The 18,912-nt window shown below is 50.7% G+C and overlaps 6 protein-coding genes across 6 annotated transcripts; 4 read left to right on the top strand and 2 right to left on the bottom strand.

Moving 5' to 3' along the window:
- Window positions 1-30: 30 nt before the first annotated feature.
- P153DRAFT_328630 (glycosyltransferase family 24 protein) lies at window positions 31-4,980 on the bottom strand (the record flags this gene model as incomplete). Its single annotated transcript, XM_033665359.1, has 5 exons — window positions 4,608-4,980; window positions 4,206-4,559; window positions 3,323-4,154; window positions 3,013-3,273; window positions 31-2,961 (listed from the first exon to the last, which is right to left on the bottom strand). Exons 1-5 carry the CDS (start codon window positions 4,748-4,750, stop codon window positions 31-33), a joined length of 4,521 nt encoding a protein of 1,506 aa, XP_033528783.1. The 5' UTR covers window positions 4,751-4,980.
- Window positions 4,981-5,634: 654 nt separating this feature from the next.
- Window positions 5,635-7,368, top strand: P153DRAFT_391734 (MFS general substrate transporter; the record flags this gene model as incomplete). The annotated part of the gene is made up of 3 exons (XM_033671091.1): window positions 5,635-5,951; window positions 6,001-6,525; window positions 6,574-7,368. The coding sequence occupies 3 exons, from the start codon at window positions 5,635-5,637 to the stop codon at window positions 7,355-7,357; spliced, it is 1,626 nt and encodes a 541-aa protein (XP_033528782.1). The 3' UTR covers window positions 7,358-7,368.
- Window positions 7,369-7,543: 175 nt separating this feature from the next.
- P153DRAFT_304666 (uncharacterized protein) lies at window positions 7,544-9,200 on the top strand. The gene is made up of 2 exons (XM_033664574.1): window positions 7,544-8,036; window positions 8,087-9,200. Exons 1-2 carry the CDS (start codon window positions 7,677-7,679, stop codon window positions 8,936-8,938), a joined length of 1,212 nt encoding a protein of 403 aa, XP_033528781.1. The 5' UTR covers window positions 7,544-7,676; the 3' UTR covers window positions 8,939-9,200.
- A 703-nt stretch (window positions 9,201-9,903) lies between these two features.
- On the top strand, window positions 9,904-13,846 carry P153DRAFT_380204 (S-adenosyl-L-methionine-dependent methyltransferase; the record flags this gene model as incomplete). Its single annotated transcript, XM_033669911.1, has 3 exons — window positions 9,904-10,074; window positions 10,126-12,157; window positions 12,216-13,846. The coding sequence occupies 3 exons, from the start codon at window positions 9,904-9,906 to the stop codon at window positions 13,844-13,846; spliced, it is 3,834 nt and encodes a 1,277-aa protein (XP_033528780.1).
- Window positions 13,847-14,638: 792 nt separating this feature from the next.
- On the top strand, window positions 14,639-15,573 carry P153DRAFT_427097 (uncharacterized protein). The gene is made up of 2 exons (XM_033672645.1): window positions 14,639-15,009; window positions 15,068-15,573. The coding sequence occupies exons 1-2, from the start codon at window positions 14,892-14,894 to the stop codon at window positions 15,382-15,384; spliced, it is 435 nt and encodes a 144-aa protein (XP_033528779.1). The 5' UTR covers window positions 14,639-14,891; the 3' UTR covers window positions 15,385-15,573.
- Window positions 15,574-15,585: 12 nt separating this feature from the next.
- P153DRAFT_380202 (uncharacterized protein) lies at window positions 15,586-16,442 on the bottom strand (the record flags this gene model as incomplete). The annotated part of the gene is made up of 2 exons (XM_033669910.1): window positions 15,586-16,257; window positions 16,305-16,442. The coding sequence occupies 2 exons, from the start codon at window positions 16,440-16,442 to the stop codon at window positions 15,586-15,588; spliced, it is 810 nt and encodes a 269-aa protein (XP_033528778.1).
- Between the last annotated feature and the right edge of the window lie 2,470 nt (window positions 16,443-18,912).

Genomic DNA, 18,912 nt, shown 5'->3' with positions numbered 1-18,912 from the left:
CAGCACTCTTCCATCTTGCAAACCCCCCATCTATAACTCATCTTTCCTCCCCCTTCTCTCCCTCTCCCTCTCCCTAACCTGCTCCTCCTCCTGCACATCCGCCCCACCCCCAACTCCCTCCCCCCTCACCCTCCCCGCCAACGCCGCAACCTCCCCATCATACAAATTCCACTCCGGAATCTGCCTGCGCGCCCTCTCAAGCTTAGGTTCCTTGGTAAGCGGATTATTACAAAGATCAATCGTCTTCGCCTCCGCCAAATCCTCATCCGCACACCAAGTCTCGCACCACAGCCACTCTCTCGGGAGGCTATGAATCGGGAGGTTAAACTGCATATTATTCGGCAGATCCTGGTCGAGATTGGACAGACTATTCGGATCAGCAGATAAGCTGTGGTACTGCTGGCGCAGCCGATCGCCCGCAGCGAGCTGGCGGAAGCGCACGAGGTCGACGACGTATAGGGCTGATATATGGTATGGCCGGCCGCGCAGGAAGTTCGCCCAGTATCCTGTTTTCCAGAAGCGGAAGCCTTCCATTTCTGTGCGCGAGTCGCCCATGGGGGTGAAGCCGTAGGGTGCGCCGTGCAGGTCGTGCGTGACGAGGTCGTGCATATCGGTGCGGACGATTTGGTCTGCGTCGACGAAGATGACTTTGTGGAGGTCGAGGGGGAACAGGACGTCGAGGAAGAGGATCTTGTAGCCCCAGATTTCGCGCTGTTTTTCGGTTTGCCCGCGCAGCCAGTGCGGCCATTTGTATGTTACCATTTCGTAGGTGAAGTTGTATTCTGCTGCCATGGTGGGGAGGAAGGCTTTGAATGACGGGGACAGGAATTGCTCTATGAACCAGAATTTCACGCTGTGGTTGGTGTGCTTCATGACGGAGAGCATCATGATGTTTAGCATGCGCTCGTAGAGGTGGCCGGACGCGACGGAGAAGATGTTGATGTCGGCTTGGGTGGTCTTTTTTCCACCAGCTTTGTTGCCGGCGAGGAGCTCGGCGCCCTTTTGGAATATCTTCTCACTGTTGAAGTTGATGCCCATTTTACCGAGTAGCTGGTTCACTTTCTGCATGCCTTTGGCTACGAGTTCCGACGCGGCGGATTCTTCGACAACAAGCACGTCGGCTTCTTCCTGGCCGGGCTTGCGTGAGAGGCGAGGGAAGAGCGTGGCGCCCTGGAAGCTCATGAGCGCAATCTCCGTTGTCTCGTCGCCGGGCTGTGGTACCCAGCCTTGCGAGCCTGCGCTGTCGAGGCTGAAAATGTCATGCGATCGGCCACTCTTGAGCTGGATGTTGTAGATGCCGGGGTTGGCTTTGAACTGGAAGTAGCCTAGGTTGGCCATGATGATGGTGTCGGCGAAGTGGGGATCCTTTTCAGTAGCAAGGACAATCTCCGCGCCGCGAGGTGGTTGACCACTGTTAGACGTGTCACGAGAGTGACCTTCGATGAGAATACTCTCCAGTCCGTATATGGCATCGATGTTGGCACCGGCTGGCAGAGTGCTCAGCTTGATGTTGTCGAGATCGTGAACGGATTCTTTCGGCGCCACAAGCCACGAAGGTGGGACGTCCATGTCCAAATTCAACAGAGCCTCTTTGGGAATGCCAGAAAAGTGGGCCTCCAGACTGCCGACGAAACCATCAGGCTTGAACGTAGGTTTGGAATCAAGGAGGTATCTGTAGAAGCGCTTGACCGGCAGTTCCTGCAGTCTCTGGACGGGGTTCAAAAACAGTTTGAGGTGGACACCCTTCATATCGCTGAGTGTCTTCAGGATAGGAATCCACTTCTGAGCGAGCTCAGTAGCTGGATCGATAGAGGCCACAACCTGGAAGATGGCCGTCCTGTTGTCTCCTCTGATGATCGCGGTATGCTCGTCAGCCCAAGTCTTGAACGTGTTCATCCTCAGTGTCGATGCTGTTTCGAACATGCCTTCGGGGACATCAGAAATTGTGGAAAGTGCCACAAGAGACTGGATCTTCGCAAGACTGAACGGCGATGCGATTTTTGCTGTAAGTTCCAGGTCCTCGAGAGCTTGGTTCAGGGGCTGAATGCGTCTGGACGTTTCGTACGTCACGAGAGTGTCCATATCAACCTTTGAAAAAATTTGATCCATAGGGATGGGTCCCACCTTTCGGCCATTTATGACAACGCCAAACTGACCAGACTTGAAACCGAGAGCTTCAACCAGTGGCTCTGCAGCTCCCCAGAAACGCTTGGATCGTGAAGGGATTGAAGAGGACGCTGGCTTCTGTGCCAAGACAGCCAACAAGGCATCGGTTGTGAGCTTACGGCCAGACTTGATATACGCGTCCAAAAGCTCCTCTGCAGTGCTTGTCTGGTCCGCGCCAGTCTGAGGATTATGGACCAGGACTATCTCAGCATTTGGGTTCTCCTCGCGGTACTTGACCGCAGATGTGAGCAGCTCAAGTCCAGACTCCGAGTCGAAATCACCAACAATCGTGAGATGCACCCAGTCCTTCTTGCTTGCCGAATCTGCTGCCTGTATGCGCGGCATCTTCTGGAACGATTCTCCGTGATTCTGTTCAAACTCGGCCATATTCACGAGCGTGATGTCTTTCTCTTTTTCTGGAATAATGAGAGGATTGCGCTTGGCGGCGGCCCGTGACAGGAAGTTTGACGGCACCCAACTGTCTTCGAGGATGTCGCCTTCATAGACGCCTTTCTGTATTTGACGGAGATCCATACTAACTCTCTGGCTGAGCGGGGATAACCAATCATCGCCTTTAGGGATGGGAGCTCCATTGACGAAGATTGGGGCATTTGATCCAGCTGCTGCCAGGCGTCCCAGGTATCTCCTGGATCTGTCGATTCTCTCTTCAAGGTCCTCTGATTTCAAAACATCTGCCAGCTCGCGTGCTTGACGTTCGTTGCGGAGCTTGGCGCCTTCAACGCTCGAATCAAATATGGCCTTGTCAGGCTTTGCTAGCTTCTTGGCTTCTTTTGACTATATGCCTCTGATTAGTTGAGCGGTGCGTGTATAGCGCATTGGACTTACAGCATCAAGATATGCGATGACGGTAGACAGTCCGTAAGTGCTTTGCAAATGGTAGATAACCTTCGCTTGCTCTACGGCTCCTGCAGTCAGTGTCTGGGGTACGAAACCCCATCGTATAGAGATGTGGCGTTTGATGAGACCAAGAACAGTGTTGATGATGGTTGAAACATCGTCCGCGGAAGTGAAGTCGACAGATAAGATCGCATTGTGAATATCTCGGCGAACTTGAGGTAGTTGGCCTGGATAAGTCCGCTGGAGGAGCTATAGGAATGTTAGCTCTTGCTTACCACAAATTGAAGCATGTGCTTACAGATCTCAACCCATTGGGCCATTGCTGGTATCTGGAATCTTTTTCTATGTTGTTCATCCAAACGATTACATTGCCTCCCTCGGTCTCATCTCTGAAGTCGTAGCGTTGGGGCTCGTCTCCTGCCTGGGTATCTGTGATGGCCGAGTGCGACAAAAGTGAAATAGCATCAGGAGCTGAAAGGCCTTGGCTCCGAACCCCATTGATCAACTTCCTCTCGCGACGCAGATGTGCCAAAAGCGAGTACGGGTTCACGTCACGGGCTGGGATCTGTACGCCGTTGATCCAAATCACACTCGATCCTGACGGAAGGAGCTGTTCGCGATTCATCATGTACTCTTCTAAGAACTTCTCAGACGTGTTTTGAGCAGCGATGACCGACGAGTACTTTGGAAAATCCTGGCTGAGCTTCAAGAGCGTATCCATCGGCTGTTCACTCTTCATAACAAAGCTGGCAGCTTTTAGGCCGAGATCTGATACCTCATCCTTGGACAAGGGCTTCAGATCTGTAACCTCCTCATCGTCACGAAGCTCCATGCCCAGTGGCTTTTGTTCAGCAACCTTGTCCGTTTGTTCGGTCTGCCGGTCGTCGATAACAATATAGTCGGTCCGCTTCAATTGGAGCCCGACACCATAACCGTTGACTACGAGTGGGGTCTTCGGTGCCTTGAGTGACGGTTTATGCCGGATTCGGTACGATGTCTTGCCTTCCTTGGCTGTCCTGCTTACCGTGCTGTGGAACTTTTTGAAACGAGGCGAAGTGATATCAGCATACACTATCGAGGGTAAGCCAGAGCTGTTGCCAGCTATGCGATCAAAAGGTAGTTCATCTAAGCTGTTAATACGTCAGCATGGCTCTTCACAATCAATTGAGTTGAATACACACCGTTCGCTCTCGATATCGCCGTATGGCTCATCCAAGTGCGGCGAGCAGTACTGCTTCCCACCGAACGATACCCAGATCTGGCATTGCTTCTTTTGTTCCGCTACTAACGAAGGCTCCACCGAAGTCCTGTAGAACTGATAGTGTGCTTCTATGCGCGGTGCGGCCGAATGGACGGAAAGCGCAAATTCGAAGGAGGCGAACGTCTCGGGATCGGTAATGTGTCCATCGTTCTTCAACAAGTCTACAAAAGCATCATATATCTCCTTGTCTGTGTCTTTCTCGTCGAAGTAGCCTCGAGCTAGCTGGTCGAGGATGGGATAGTATGCGGTCGCGTTCTCTTCTGCGGCAGTTTCTCTGCATCCTGTCAACTGTGGTCGGAGTAATTTAGTGGATATAACATACAAAAGCTCTACTAGAAAGGGTGCTGGACTAAACGAAGCTTCGAGAGCAACGTTGATGCTCGGACTTGCAAGGGCGCCGATGTGTTTGAGTGTGCTGAGCGCAAAGAGAGTCTTCGCGCTCAACAAAGACGCAGAAGCCCGCATGATGCGGTGCTATACCTTGGATTTTTACCCTATTCTCGGTTTCTTGGAAAGGGAGGTCGTACTCGGGGTCCAGGGCTGAGGGCAAGCTCCAACAGGTATCAAGAGGTTGCAACGTATAGCATTTCGCTCCAGGCCAAGGAAATGACTCTTTACGCGGCCAAAGTGAATTGAAAGATCAACGCATCAAGCGTGAAGATATTGGTGAAATCGTCAAGAGCAATGTACTGTCTCGATTGTGAAACTGCTATGTTCCCACGCTTTCGAAAGGTGTCCCAAATCTCGGAACAAGATCCCTGTCTAGACTGTCGCTATCGATAGGGTACCTGATGACGAAAGTAGAATGCATTCATCGTAATACACAACGCAACAAACCCGTGAGAATATATGCTACATACGATAAATGTTTAACGTATACTAGTAGTGACCAAGGCACACAAGCCCTCTAATAGTCTAGGTTGCAGTTGTCAAGGTGTTTGCAAGATTTGACTACAGCTTACTTCCCGCTTCCCTGACTAATCAATGGGGAAGAGTTCCGAGCATTGTTTCATACTCCACCAGGAAATTCAGACATGTTCGAAGCCCATCGGACATCAATTATCACAATCACACATGATATACCGATTATGAACGCGCTTCCGTTCCGCAATGAACCTGCCTTATACATCTAGTGTCGATCTTACTGAGCGCCTGAAAGGCATAAATCCGCCAATGAGGGTGTCAGCATGTTCGAAGGCTTGTGTGGAAAACCAATAGAACGCAAGTTCATGCTTGCCTTATCAATTAAGGAACGATCGCGTCTTGTGTAGATACAGGATACAAGAGACACTGTGCCCCAACCCTAACTTTGCTGCATCTCTCCCCCAGATCCTCGCCAATTGTTCGAAATGTCGCGCACCTCGACATCTATTGAACTTGCGGAATACCCGTCGACTCCTTTGGCTTTTACTGAGCCGCCTGGTGTTCATGTTCATGCAAAGGACAACGACTTACCATCTCACCATGAGAGTCTCCAGCCAACTGATGTGCCGGACCATACAATACCAGTTGAACACATACCAACCCCAGGAAAAGGAACAACAGCAATCGTGTTAGTCACGGTAGTATGTGTGACAATGATCAGTACAATGCTATCTGGAGTCGTTGCTATTGCGTTACCGACTATGGCGCGAGAGTTACCTTTAGCGCCCAACGTACTCTTGTGGTAATATGTCTCCTTGAAGAGGTCGTTTGAATGACACTGACGAGCTCAGGCCAATCTCAATCTATGCACTGACATGTGGTTGTACTCTCCTTCTTCTCGGCTCCGTGGCCGATGTTGTGGGTTCCAGGCCTATGTACTTGATCGGATGTTTCCTCCAATCTGGGTTCACACTGGCTTGCGGTCTGGCTCAGAATGGCACACAGATGATTGTTTTCCGTGCTTTCGCTGGAGTTGCGATCTCGTTCTGTCTTCCCTCGGCTGTCAGTATCATTACCAGCACATTTCCTGAAGGTAGGAGCAGAAACATCGCATTCGCCTCGATGGGTGGCGGGCAGCCTATCGGGTTTTCCCTTGGGCTCGTCCTTGGGGGTGTGTTCACTGACACAATAGGGTGGAGATGGGGATTCCACGTCAGTGCTGCCGTCAACACCATCGTCTTTGTTGTTGCCTTCATTGGATTGCCTAAATCTGAGAAGAAAAAAACTCAAATCCTGTCTCGTCTCAAAAGTGAGATCGACTGGGTCGGCATCGCCATGGGAAGTGCATCTCTGGCTCTGCTGTCGTACTGTTTTGCGTTAGTCCTCCCTCTTGGTCACAGCTGCAACTGCTGACAACCCACCAGTCTGATCTCAGAAGAAACCGCGAAAATCAAAGAAGCTCAAACCATCGCTCTCCTAACCATTGCCGTAGCACTCATACCATCCTTCGTCTTTTGGGTGGGGCGGCAAGAGAAGCTCGGAAGACCAGCCATCATTCCCAACTCTCTCTGGCGTAACCGAATCTTCAGCGTGATTTGCGTCGGCGTCTTCATCACATGGGGCGTCTTTAATGCCTTGGAGTCTTATCTCACGCTCTTCTTCCAGGACGTCCAGCAGATATCCGCAATTCAGACCTCACTCCGCTTCCTGCCTACTCCCGTTGCTGGTGCCATCACCAATCTCATCATGGGCTTGGTGGTCCATAGAGTCCACGCCAATTGGGCCGTTATCATCGGTGCATCGTTGAGTGCCGTGGGGGGTCTGCTAATGTGCGTGATGAAGCCAGAATGGACATACTGGTCCGCAGCATTTTTTGCGTGTATTCTCAACGCCATTGGAGCTGATGTTCTGTTTACGGTCTCGAATCTCGTCATCACGTCGGTGTTTCCGTCGCGAACGCAAGGGATCGCGGGTGGTGTATTCAACACAATTGCTCAAATTGGGAAAAGTGTGGGTTTGGCAACAAGTGCTGTCATCGCCTCTAGTGTCACTGCGCGGTCGAGGTACCATGACAAGGAGAGTCCAATGGCACTTATGGATGGGTTTCGCGCTGCGTTTTGGTATTTGTTTGCTCTGAGCTGTGCTACGGGTATGTTGTTTTTGTGGGGACTCAGGGGAATCGGGAAGGTCGGTGTGAAGAGGGAATAAATGTCGTTTTGATCACCTTTCCTTAGGAGACCGATCTCGTAGCGTTGAACGATGAATTTATACGTGTTCATTACCCCTGCATAGATGCTGCGACCCCGCCAATCAAGCTTTCCACGGGGCATCGCTTAACCAGGCGTCCCTAGATCTACAACTTAGGCTTCTGTACCTGTCCTGTCTCTTGAAACGGCGTAGGCGTGCTTACGTGCTTTTCGACCCTCCCTAAGCATGACCGCATCTTCCACGCGTCTTTTCCCAACCGATTCAATCCTCACGGCGAGCAACACCAATCTCTAATCGCGAGTCCATTCGCTCCGCCATTATGCTCAGCGGCCCTCCTCGCATCGTTCCCCTCGTCTTCATCGCCATAATCCTCGTTCTAGGATGGTGGTATCTTCAGACGGGTCCGGCGATTCCAATACGACAACCCGGGAATTCGCTACAGTCGACACCAACATACCGCGGCGACCCGCTCGATTTTGGCATACCGCTACGATTCACAGATGGGCAACCGAAGCCACAAGGCAACAATTATACCTTCAAGATTGTGATACCGAAGACGATGAAGGAAGATATTAGTTGGATGGCGGAGGAGATACCACATGCGCCGATAGTTGTATATGAGGTGGACAATCCCAAGGCTGAGAACAAGGTCCCCAAGAATAAAGGTCGCGAGGCAATGGTATGGTTGAGCCAGCAGGCTGGTGCAACACAGGCTAATCAAGACGCCAGGTATACCTCACATACATCATCGACAACTACAACGACCTCCCCGACACCTCGCTCTTCATGCACTCGCACCGTCACGCATGGCACAATAACCAACTCATGGGCATCGATGCTGCCCAGATTGTCAACCGCCTGAACCACGGGCGAGTCGCACGCATGGGCTATATGAACGTGCGATGTCATCACGACCCAGGCTGTCCCGATTGGATTCACATGGACCGCCCCGGCGGCGACTTTGACTTCTTCCGCAAGCCCGAGGAAATCTACTGGCGCAAAAGTATATGGGAGGAGATACACCCTGGCGCGTCCATTCCACCCTCGTTGTCGGGAATCTGCTGCGCGCAATTCGCCGTTTCAAGAGACAGGATTAGACAGGTGCCCATCGAGCGATTCATACATTACCGGAAATGGCTCCTCACAACAGCCATGGACGACCAGTTCTCCGGCCGCATCTTCGAGTACATTTGGCACTACATCTTCACGGGCCATGAGGTTTACTGCCCTGCAATGAACACATGTTATTGCGACGGCTATGGCATCTGCCTCGGCGGACGCGCAAAGTTCGACGAATTTATCAAGATGCAGGACGATCGGAACGCCAAATTCGGGAAGCTGGACGAATACAACAAGCGCGAAGACAAAGCAAAAGAAGAAGGAAAGGAGCCAGACTTTACGGAGGAGGAAAAGACGGCCAGGCAGGACCTGAACACGGAGATTAGAGCCATGGATATGGAGATGGAAGGATTAAGGCAAGAGGCGATGAAGAGAGGCAAGGACCCTAAAGCAAGGATGGAGGAAACGGAGACTTATGACAGCTCGCACATTTGGGAGTATGCACCACATGGGAATCAATAGAGGTTTCCTGGGTACATGAAGGCAGAGCATAATGTTTGGCGTTTGGGCAGGGGGCTCGTGGGCGTCTTATCTTATTGGTTTATTACTTTTTGGGGTATGACCAAAAGAAACGCTTAGATGCTGGTACACGGTCAACGTTTCAATGCAATTTCTCACATCGTTGTTTGTTTGTACAACTCTGGGAGTTTGCTGTCATGCTCAGGCTGAGTGACTCAATACATGTTCCTCTTTCTTCCCCACGCGTATATTTGGGATCTACCCCGCGGGAGGGGTTCTTCTCTCACTCCATGCCGTTTGTTCGTTTACTACGATGTGCACGTGCTCATGGTCCCTAGGAATGTTGCCCCGCCCTTTCTCTTACCTTGCAGTACTTCTGGGCTCAAACATGGCGGTCTGCGAGTTCGTGAGCCATGGAACAAACGCCCGCTATTTCGAGTGCCTTCTCTCACTTTCCATAATACAGGTGGCTAGGACCATCAATGTGGCCCCGAGTTTCGCGAGGCTGCATTTGGTCTCACCTCCGCTTGACGCGTGCCGGACCACAACAGCGGTCAATCTCTACTACAATACTTTTCAGGACACGATATGAACGTCTTCTACTTTCGCTAGTCTTTGTTGTATATGTCGCTCGTTCAGACGGCTTTGTCCATGTTGACTCATATTTCCCCTTGGCACATCGACGCGACGCGTTCGCTTGTTTTCGACCGCGAAGTCGCGCTGTTGTCAGAAAGAGAAGATTGAGAACAGGTTTTCACAACTCACTTTCACCGTCGAATTCGCTTCAGGGATCTTTGGGCAATGGCCGCCTGAGAGGCGCCTAACGAGGAGTTTCGCGATTGTACTCGCTTCGCACTACACGCACACGATCCTCTAACATCGTTTCTTTCGCCCTTGAAAGTGCAGCCTTCCGCAGGTTCATCGTTCTATACCGCTGGTTGAGATCTTCACAGTCTTTTTTGGACGTAATGGTTTCATCGAGCGATACGATCGCAGTCGCCCAATCCAACATCGTTTCGTCCTCTGTCAGCACAGTGAAGATAGCGCCCTCGCCGTCGGATTATCCGCGATCATGTGCTGCTAACTGGAATCCTCCAGTGTCTGTGACCTGCGAGCTAGATGCCCTCCAGAGCCTTAAGGTGAGTACGTCGACATACGAGGAATTTGAGAGTTGCTGACCATTGCTGCAGGATGAATGGTGCCGCATACCACGAGAGTCGACAAGCTACGAAGGTTACAAGAGTAATCGAGAACTCATAATTGCAGACTTGCACGATTTCGAAATCTACAGGTCTCTGCTTAAAGATAATAAACGATCACTGGAACTCACAAGCCTGTATCTGCACAACCTAAAAGTAACAGAGCTCAGTTTCAACGGTTTTGTATCTCTGGGCAACGTTAGACACTATGTTGAGGAAGTTTCAATTCAGCATACTTCTGTCGAAGGGTACGGCGATGACACAGACCCGTCTGTAACTCTGTTTGTCCAGTCATCGCTCGCCTACACAGACAAAAAGGTCGACATTTGGTATCGATTGAAGAAGCCAGCAAGCCTGTACCGAAGATTCCATGAACCTTCCATCTGGGTCGCCCAACTAGCGAAACACGTTGTCGATTTTCTAGAGAGTCAGCCTGTACGCTCGGTAGGCCTCGAAGTGTTTCGTCATTACTTTCATCTTTGGCTCACGAGTCGATTCTGCGACGACGTATTCAAGCTGTGGCATGTTGCAGTCCGAAGTGCAACCGACTTTCGAGTCATCGTCAACGCTCATATCGAGTTTATTCATCTTCAAGCTTCCAATCTACCCAATTCTGATGGCCTACTGGCTCATCCTCTATGGGGCGACTGCATGGTCAAGGGGGCAACAAGCATCAAACGGCAAAAGGAGGTCGTAAAGGTCACTCTTGCAACTCCAGCCGTCTATCGTTGTTTCAGCCATATGTACTTTGGCAGTAAGTTGAAGAGCATGGATCCATGCAATTCAGTGGCACAAGCACAACAGCTTCTAAAGGAGAAGCTTAAGTTCCCAGAAGACCCAATCACTTTGGGATCGAAACCACGCGCTTGGGGTCTGGAAAATGTTGGGCCAGTCAAGGTCGGAGATGTAGTCGCTATAAACCCTGATGATACTAAAACGACGCTGTGGAACAAAGAGGACCAGGAATGGCTAGCTTACGTGCAGAAGATTGAGCGGACAGACAGCGGCTTAGAGCGACTGTTAGTGACCTGGCTTTATTTACCACAGCACACCAACATATGTGGAGCAAGATATCCTTTCGAGAAAGAGATTTTCTTCTCAAATCACTGCAACTGCGATTCTGCGGCAAGTCTCTTCTCCTCAGATATAATCAGGAAGTACAGCGTAGATTGGCTGCCTGACAAGCTCGACACGCCGAAGGACTATTTCATCCGGCAGACATATCTAGCAGACAAGACTGCCTTCGTAACATGGACCAGAGATCACTTGACATGCACGTGTCAACAAGCGAACGTTGATCCTATCGACAAATACCACCCAGGAGATACGATATATATGACCCGATCTATACGAAAGCAGTCAGAGTTCCTGGACCCTGTTATCATTCACGAAGTTGACAAAGCGGCTCGAAAAGTAACTGTTCGGAAACTATTACGTCTGGAGCGAGACTGTAAGGATCTGCTGGGAGATATGCAACGAAATGAGATTGCGCCCAACGAGCTGGTATTCACCGACGAGTTTGAGGCGATACCAGTAGCGCGACTTCGACGAAGATGCAATGTCCGATTTGTACCTAAAGGCGAAGTACTTCGCGGAAACGTCCCCTTTCCATACAATCGTAGAGGGTGTGGAGATTTCTGGTTCTTTTCAACACGCCTGACCAGTACGATAAACTCTCGATATTTGACTTGTGTTGAGAAGCTACCTGACTGCATCAATCCTGGTACTGACTTTGATGCTAAGACTTCATTCGAAAAACTGAATGGACTGAGTATTTTCTCTGGCGGTGGCAATCTCGATCGAGGTTTGGAAGAAGGAGGCGCAGTTGAGTTCAAAACTGTGGTCGACTTCAGTGCACATGCTATGCATACACAAAAAGCAAACGCGCAGAACCCTGCCACAATGAAACTCTACCAGGGTTCGGTGGATGACTATTTCTGCCAGTTGCTTTCTGGACAGAACGACAAATTCATCGCGCATGTCGGGGAAGTGCAGTTCATTGCTGCAGGATCTCCATGTCCAGGTATATTTACTCGTTCATTAGTCCATACAAATTTAGCGCTTGCTTACAGGTTTTTTAGGATTCTCGGCATTGCAGCAAAACCACCTCAGCGACGGCTCTTTGAGAAACGCATCTCATATCAGCACGTTTTGCTCTTTTGTTGACATATATCGTCCACAGTTCGGCCTGCTAGAGAATGTCGTTAGAATGGCCTCAACGCGTAAAGGCCTCGAAGATCAAAACGTGCTATCGCAACTAGTATCCTGTCTCGTTTCGCTGGGTTACCAAGTTAACCAGTTTATCACGGACGCGTGGAATGTTGGTAGCGCCCAACAAAGGTCACGTATCTTCATCACCATCGCGGCCCCGGGGCGCACGCCTATCATACAACCTTGCCATACACACAGCAAACGATCAGAGGACACACTCTCAGCCAGCCTCGGCAAACTTCCAAACGGACAGCGATTCGGTCAACGAGAGCATTACGCAACGCCATTTGCTCATGTTTCCGCATTGGAGGTTACAGCAGATCTGCCTTACATTGGCAATGGAAACAATCAAACCTGTGTCGAGGTTCCCGACCATCGGATTTGCCGCGCAACTAACACAAGAGACCGCGGTATTCTGGAGAGGATACCCAAGTCTCCAGCCGGGTCCGGTTATGCAGAAGCTCATCGTCTTGGTCTTATCCCTCCATCTCTACAACGGGAAAAGAGAGAGGTAGGGAAATCTTACCGGCGAATAAAGGCAGCTGGCCTAATTCCAACCATCACTACTTACGTCAATCTGCAAGATGCGCGAAACGGCAGCATAGTACATTGGTCGCAAGACAGACCTCTCAGTATTCTTGAAGCTAGACGTGCACAAGGGTATCTAGACTTTGAACCCATCATTGGATCACTCTGTGAACAATGGAGAATCGTCGGGAATGGGGTGGATAGAAAGGTCTCTTTTGCGCTGGGACTTGCTCTACGTAAAGCAATGGCGAATGATTCCGATCAAGCACCCATTTCGAGCAACCGGACCAGCACAGTTGTGTCTGATCAGAACGAAGACCTGGGCTATGAGTCTAGTTCGACTCTATCTTGTATAGATGTATACATACCACCGCACCAGACGGTCGATATTCCGCAGTCAAGCTCAACTTCAGTACCTTCTGGACATCAGTTTGAGACCGAAGGGTTAGCAGAACCGAAATGTACAGTTGACTCCCTTGCCCCTGGGGTATCATTGCCATTGCGCGGCTGTGGACAATGCTCGACTCCGTTCGAAAAGCCTGTCATTGAAAACCCACAGACTGCTCACCAATCTCGAACTCGCGTAGAAAGCTCCGAAAGGATAGAAGTCTCACCACTTTCGTCGTCCTCGAAGCCCGTACCGGTACATTCGAAACGCGGAAGGAAAGAAAACACAGCTGAGATGGATGGAAGTGGAAGTTCAACGACGCCCTACGCGCATGAGGGTCCGAGAAAGAAGGCTAGACATGATGCGGATCACAACGCCACTTCGGCCTCTTTATCGGGCCTGCCAGACAGTACTAGCATCGATGGTGTGAAGCCAGCGTTCACGTCCAGTAATCGCTCACAAACGTCTCTCAGTAGAGAACCTTCCGAGCGATCTCGTCGCACACGCCATTCAGGGGCAGCCGTGGAGTACGAACCAAAAAAGTGGAATGCAAAGCCGGAGAAGGAATTCAAGAGAGATCGCTGAAGGAAATCGTTGGATCGACCGGTCTAAGGAGGATGCGCGAATGCATGCAGACGGATCACGCACATTAGAAATTGGATTGTCGTGCGATTGTATACTATCTTTCGAGAAGGAATCGGACCTTCGTTGCTAAGTGCATACTATAGTATCCACCCGATGTCTTCCCAAATTGCCGTCCTCCGCACAGACCGTCTGTATACAAGTCTCGGCGAATTAGAAGAACACTTATAGCCTCAAGCGCCAATTGCAGCTCTCACTTCCGTTTAGTGTAAATAGCTCCTAAGTAGCTCATGAATGTGGCGAGTTGAGGAAACATCAGGGGGGTGCATATCACGGCAACTCCGAGCAGGAATCTGACCACATCGTAAAGGACGTCACTTTCACGCAAGCATCTTCGTGTCGGGGCTAATCAGCAGACATTCCCAGCACAGAGGATCTGTTGTGGTTGCACAGTACAAAAGAATGGTGGATGTTTTCAACGCAGATCATTATAGGTGGTAGTACTGCAATGGAAGTAGTAGTAAAAGTGGGTCGCTAAGCATGGATATCTATACATCAAACACACAATGATCGTCAAGTAAAGCTTGTCCACCCAAGAATCTGGAGTTCTGATTGGTGGCGTATGTTGCGTTTTGAACGTTACTAGGGCATCGCTGGGATAAGTACATCGACTACTCACATGTACCACCACAGTACGCTGTGGTCGCTTGAGCTTCTTGAAATGGAAGTACTGACAGGTGTACCTATGGATGATCCAAGCTTCACGTCATACCATTATTCCCATGCTCAACATGTTCTGAAACATCGCAAGCTGAAACGAAATAATCTCCGTGCACTAAAACAAGCCTGACAAGCAACGCGGCTTCGCGGCTTCGCGGGTTCAAGCGGTGAAGATCAGGCCCTACTCCATATTCCGCGAGATGAAAAGAATGGCCGAGACCGTGCAGGACGTTCCCTATAAAAGACTTCGTTGCCCACTACCATTGATTCACTACTTCAAACAATACACCAATTCACCACCAAGAACATCAAAATCCAACAGCCCAACATGTACATCCACTCCTCCATCCTCAGCGTCTTCGTCCTCGCGACAGCCGTCTCCGCAACTCTCAGCCCAGCCCTCTCAAACACCAAGGGCAAGGCCCCATCGACCCTCGCCTGCTCCCGTATGCTCCCCATCCCATCCCCTCACCATCATCAACCACCAAACTAACATCCACCCAGCCGGCAAAACCTCCAAGGCCATCCAAGCCGCCGAGTGCAGCCACAACACCCGCGTTACGAGCCAGACTTTCGCCGTCTTCACGACAGACCACCAGTACGACAAGGTCTACGGTGCGCCCTACGGAACCTGCCAGGCGTACTCATGTGCTCCTGGAACGGCGATGACCGCCAGCACGGACAAGTGGACGTTCTTCTGGAGTTCCCAGGGAGCGTCGTCCGGCGAGGGAGCGGGGTGCATCAAGAGCCCTGATGACGGCAAGTGTGGATGCGAGAGCTCGGATGGTGTGTTCCACGCTGGACAGAGCAACTGCGTGTAAAGAGTTGACGCAGAGTGAGTGAGGGGTTTGAAAACTGTTTGTGTGTGTTTAAATGGTAGATACTCTCTGCATTTTTGAGATTCTTCAAACGGCGTATCATATGGGTTAGGAGTTGCTATTAGCCATCTTGTCAATTCAAATACTTCCGTCCTCCAGTTTACTTTTCTTCAAACGAAGACTCGTCTCAACCATTTCAACGCCTTAAAATGGATCCCTCTTCCCCCTGACACGATGCACATGTCTTGCCACAACCCTCACTCCATCCCCGCCCCCTAGTCTCCGCACTTCGGTATTGACCTCCCTTGCAATCCGCTCCGCAATAGACACACTGCGATGTGTCCCTGCAACACAGCATACACTGAGTGCCACCTCGTTTCTTCCCCTTCCCCCTCTCTTCCGCTCTCCAAACGCAAGCAATTCCTTAACCGCGCGCCGCACCGCTTCTCGTGCGCGAGCATCCTGCATGACGTATTCTTGCACAACGGGTGATAAGCCCGAGTATGCTGCGCATATCTGGGACGGCGGAGGCGTCATGTTCGATGCGTCGATGGTATATAGGTGAGGAATGGGAGGATCGCGGTGAGGCAGATGGTCTGTGAGGAGGTGGTTTAGCGCCTGGAGTGTGGGTGTCTGCACGTTGCTGAAGGTTACTATGTAGATTGTTGGCTGGGAGGAGTGCGAGTCGGACACGGGGAGGAGAAGTGGAGATACGCGTGAATGTGAGTGCCGTGTTAGGAGGTGGGAGGGGGTGTCCTCGCAGACACCCTCTCGACTGCTTTGGTATGTGTACTCTTCGTCGTGTCTGGTGTATTGTGTCCTCCCTCGGGGGATGAGGTCGAAATGCACATGTCGGGAGTCCATCTCACGGCTGCCCTGCTGTCGCGTTGGCGTTCTTGTGAGCGAGGTGAGTGGCCAAACACTGGGTGCTGGATGTAGAACTTGGAAATCGGATTGATGGTGCGTGGGATACGAGCGAGGAGGAAGTGATATGTACGTGGATTCGCTATGCGGTTGCTGTAAAACTGGACGCGCGTGTCCGGAGGGCCTCCAACCCGCATGGACCGGACGACAGGACATTGAGCCTTTGTGACGCTGTTTCGACAAAGACAATATGTTCACTTGCTCGCTCGCTCACTCAGGACCCCAGAGCGCTGTGCAGAATTCGAGGGATCGTTTCGCAGGATATTGGTGCTTAGTATCGCAGACAGAGGCACAAGTGGAATCGTATCAGAGGTAGGGTTAGAGTTCGGCTTGAATCAAGAGGATCGTGAAGTCTCGAAAAGGACGCTCAGAGGGGGAACTAGGGCCTAGGAATAGGGTTGAGAGTTGTGTTTGCTGAAGAAGTGATAAGAAGCGCTTCGACCATAGATTCAATCGTAGCACATGGCGCCCATAGGCAGGCATGGCTCGTGGAACGATTGTACGGCAGTGCGCTTCGCTTTGCGTGGATGCGAATGCTGAACCATGTCATATTGATGGGTCGTACGTGCGATCTTAGGAGACTGGAGAAAGAGCAACATGTGTTTGGAAGGCGGTTGCAATTGAGAGGGAAGTACGGAAGGATGAGGTCAGTTGCTGAGGTGAAAACCTTCGAACGAGGAAGGGACAGAAGTACGACTGGGTCTTGATATGAACAGTGTTCAATTATACAAACCTCCATTCCATGCTAGTACCCTTCGAATAACTCAACGATGTCGAAGTTGTCCTGATACTATATCTAGACTCCTATTTGATGATCTTAAGAATACTCTCCATTCTTCGACCATCGAGTCGTTACTTGTCTTCTTGGGAATTTGGCGTGTTACCAACATACAGCCTCACTGTCAATTGTATGAGAGAGTAGCGTGAATATGACAAAAACAGATAGTAAATGACCGCACTTCGCAAGAAAAAGTGACTATGCATCATGAACGACTTCAATCATCGTGAGAGTATCCTTTCGCACTAGGAACCCAATCTCAGCCTCCCACCGAGTCAGACGTGTCAAACATGTCAGACGTGTCACAAACGGCTGTTGTATGTTACTTATGCACAACGTCCAACGCCCACGCGAACCCCCGCGGCTATGTGTTCGTCGTCGAAGCCCAACGAGCCCAACGACATAGTTTGACAGATTGAGGCTGACGCCTTCTTGCATTAGTCCTGAGCGCCGAACGTGAACGGGCTTGCGAATGCGCTTGGAAGGTTCAGAATTTTCAACGGTGTTGGGAAAAAATGTGGTGGAATGGCGCAATAACGGTTGGTGTGACCGGAAACTTACATCATGGGGAAGTTGCCAGCGAACTGTCGTCGCGGAGAGAGATCAGAGGAGGAAATGAGAAAAAGACGGCATGTTGCGTTACACTGTGGTACCTTGTGAAAGGTTTTCATATGTCTGCTACCATTTGAAACATGCAATGCGTCCTGAATGGCTCGTATCGGGTACCTACTACCTACTGTCTTCTGCTTCCCGCATATTAGCTCACGTAGGCAGCGACTCTTCGCCTCGCAAACAGCTCTTTACCCTGGTATTCGACGCTTGTCGTACAAGTTCTTGTTTGAGAATCATGAGACAGTACTGACGGTACTTTGTGCGAGTCGTGACGTCGTCGTTTTCGTATTCCTCCAATTTTGAAAGTCGACATGGAGCGCCACCAACAAAAAGCAAAGCGTCAGGTCACACTTTAACTTACCTCGCGATACAGGCACCCCGGCACTGCCCTTGAATCTGCACAATTCACTGTCCTGTAGACGTGGTCCTGGACGTCTGTAATGGATATGCTGCAGCGAGCCGAGGGATTGTCGCCTCAAACCGCCTGCAGGCGCCAGGATCGCTGGCTGCACGCCGACTGTTGCGGCAGAGGATCTCATCGGTGAGAGGTCGAGGGAGATGTACAGAGTGGCTAGATCTTGCATAGACTTTGCTTGTTTCGCGGGGCCGTGGTATGATCGACAGTGGACGCGTACGATGCAGGATTTGACCTGTCGTTCTGGAATTCCGTCTGAGACTGGGGTGCCGGGTGCATGATCTGCAAGAGATCCTCGGGGAGGCGATAAATTGTAGGAGGCGCGCGAGGTCCGAGTGAGGCGTACTGCAGGTGATTTTCGTGATTTTTTACTGTGTATAGTTTTTAAATTTAGCGGTTGTTGGCTGTGGTGCGCTCATGACATCCTGAAAGATGTATAAATCAGGCCATTGCGCGCGCCTGGGGGATCATCGACAACGGGCTCCCCACGGCCTGGGGTATGTGTGGCAGTACATGCCTCAAGATAACGGATCATGAGCCGAACAATCACGTCCAAGCATCGAACATGGTCTTTGAAGAAGGCCACAGCTCAGCATTGTAATGCTACGCATAAAAAGAGATCACCACTGTGTAGGGGATGATATTTATTCAGCGTTTAAGGCGCGCAGAGCTTCGAACCCAAAGGATCAATACACGGTGTATTGTATTAAAGGATCACAATACGATACACGCCAACCACGAACGGGTCCTTGATATTACTTTTTCGCTTACTGTCCCAGCTTGTCCTAGTGCTTATTATGAG

The sequence above is a fragment of the Dothidotthia symphoricarpi genome, assembly GCF_010015815.1.
Source record: "Dothidotthia symphoricarpi CBS 119687 unplaced genomic scaffold P153scaffold_1, whole genome shotgun sequence".
Lineage (NCBI taxonomy): Eukaryota > Fungi > Ascomycota > Dothideomycetes > Pleosporales > Dothidotthiaceae > Dothidotthia > Dothidotthia symphoricarpi.
The sequence above is the reverse complement of the archived record's forward strand: the minus strand, read 5'-3'. Positions and strand labels throughout refer to the sequence as shown.

Excerpts from the sequence above, each read along its gene's own strand:
- P153DRAFT_304666 (XM_033664574.1), top strand. The coding sequence starts at position 7,677 with ATGCTCAGCGGCCCTCCTCGCATCGTTCCCCTCGTCTTCATCGCCATA. Across the intron at positions 8,037-8,086 it reads ATAAAGGTCGCGAGGCAATG|GTATACCTCACATACATCAT; the intron begins GTATGGTTGAGC and ends TCAAGACGCCAG.
- P153DRAFT_427097 (XM_033672645.1), top strand. The coding sequence starts at position 14,892 with ATGTACATCCACTCCTCCATCCTCAGCGTCTTCGTCCTCGCGACAGCC. Across the intron at positions 15,010-15,067 it reads ATCGACCCTCGCCTGCTCCC|CCGGCAAAACCTCCAAGGCC; the intron begins GTATGCTCCCCA and ends ACATCCACCCAG.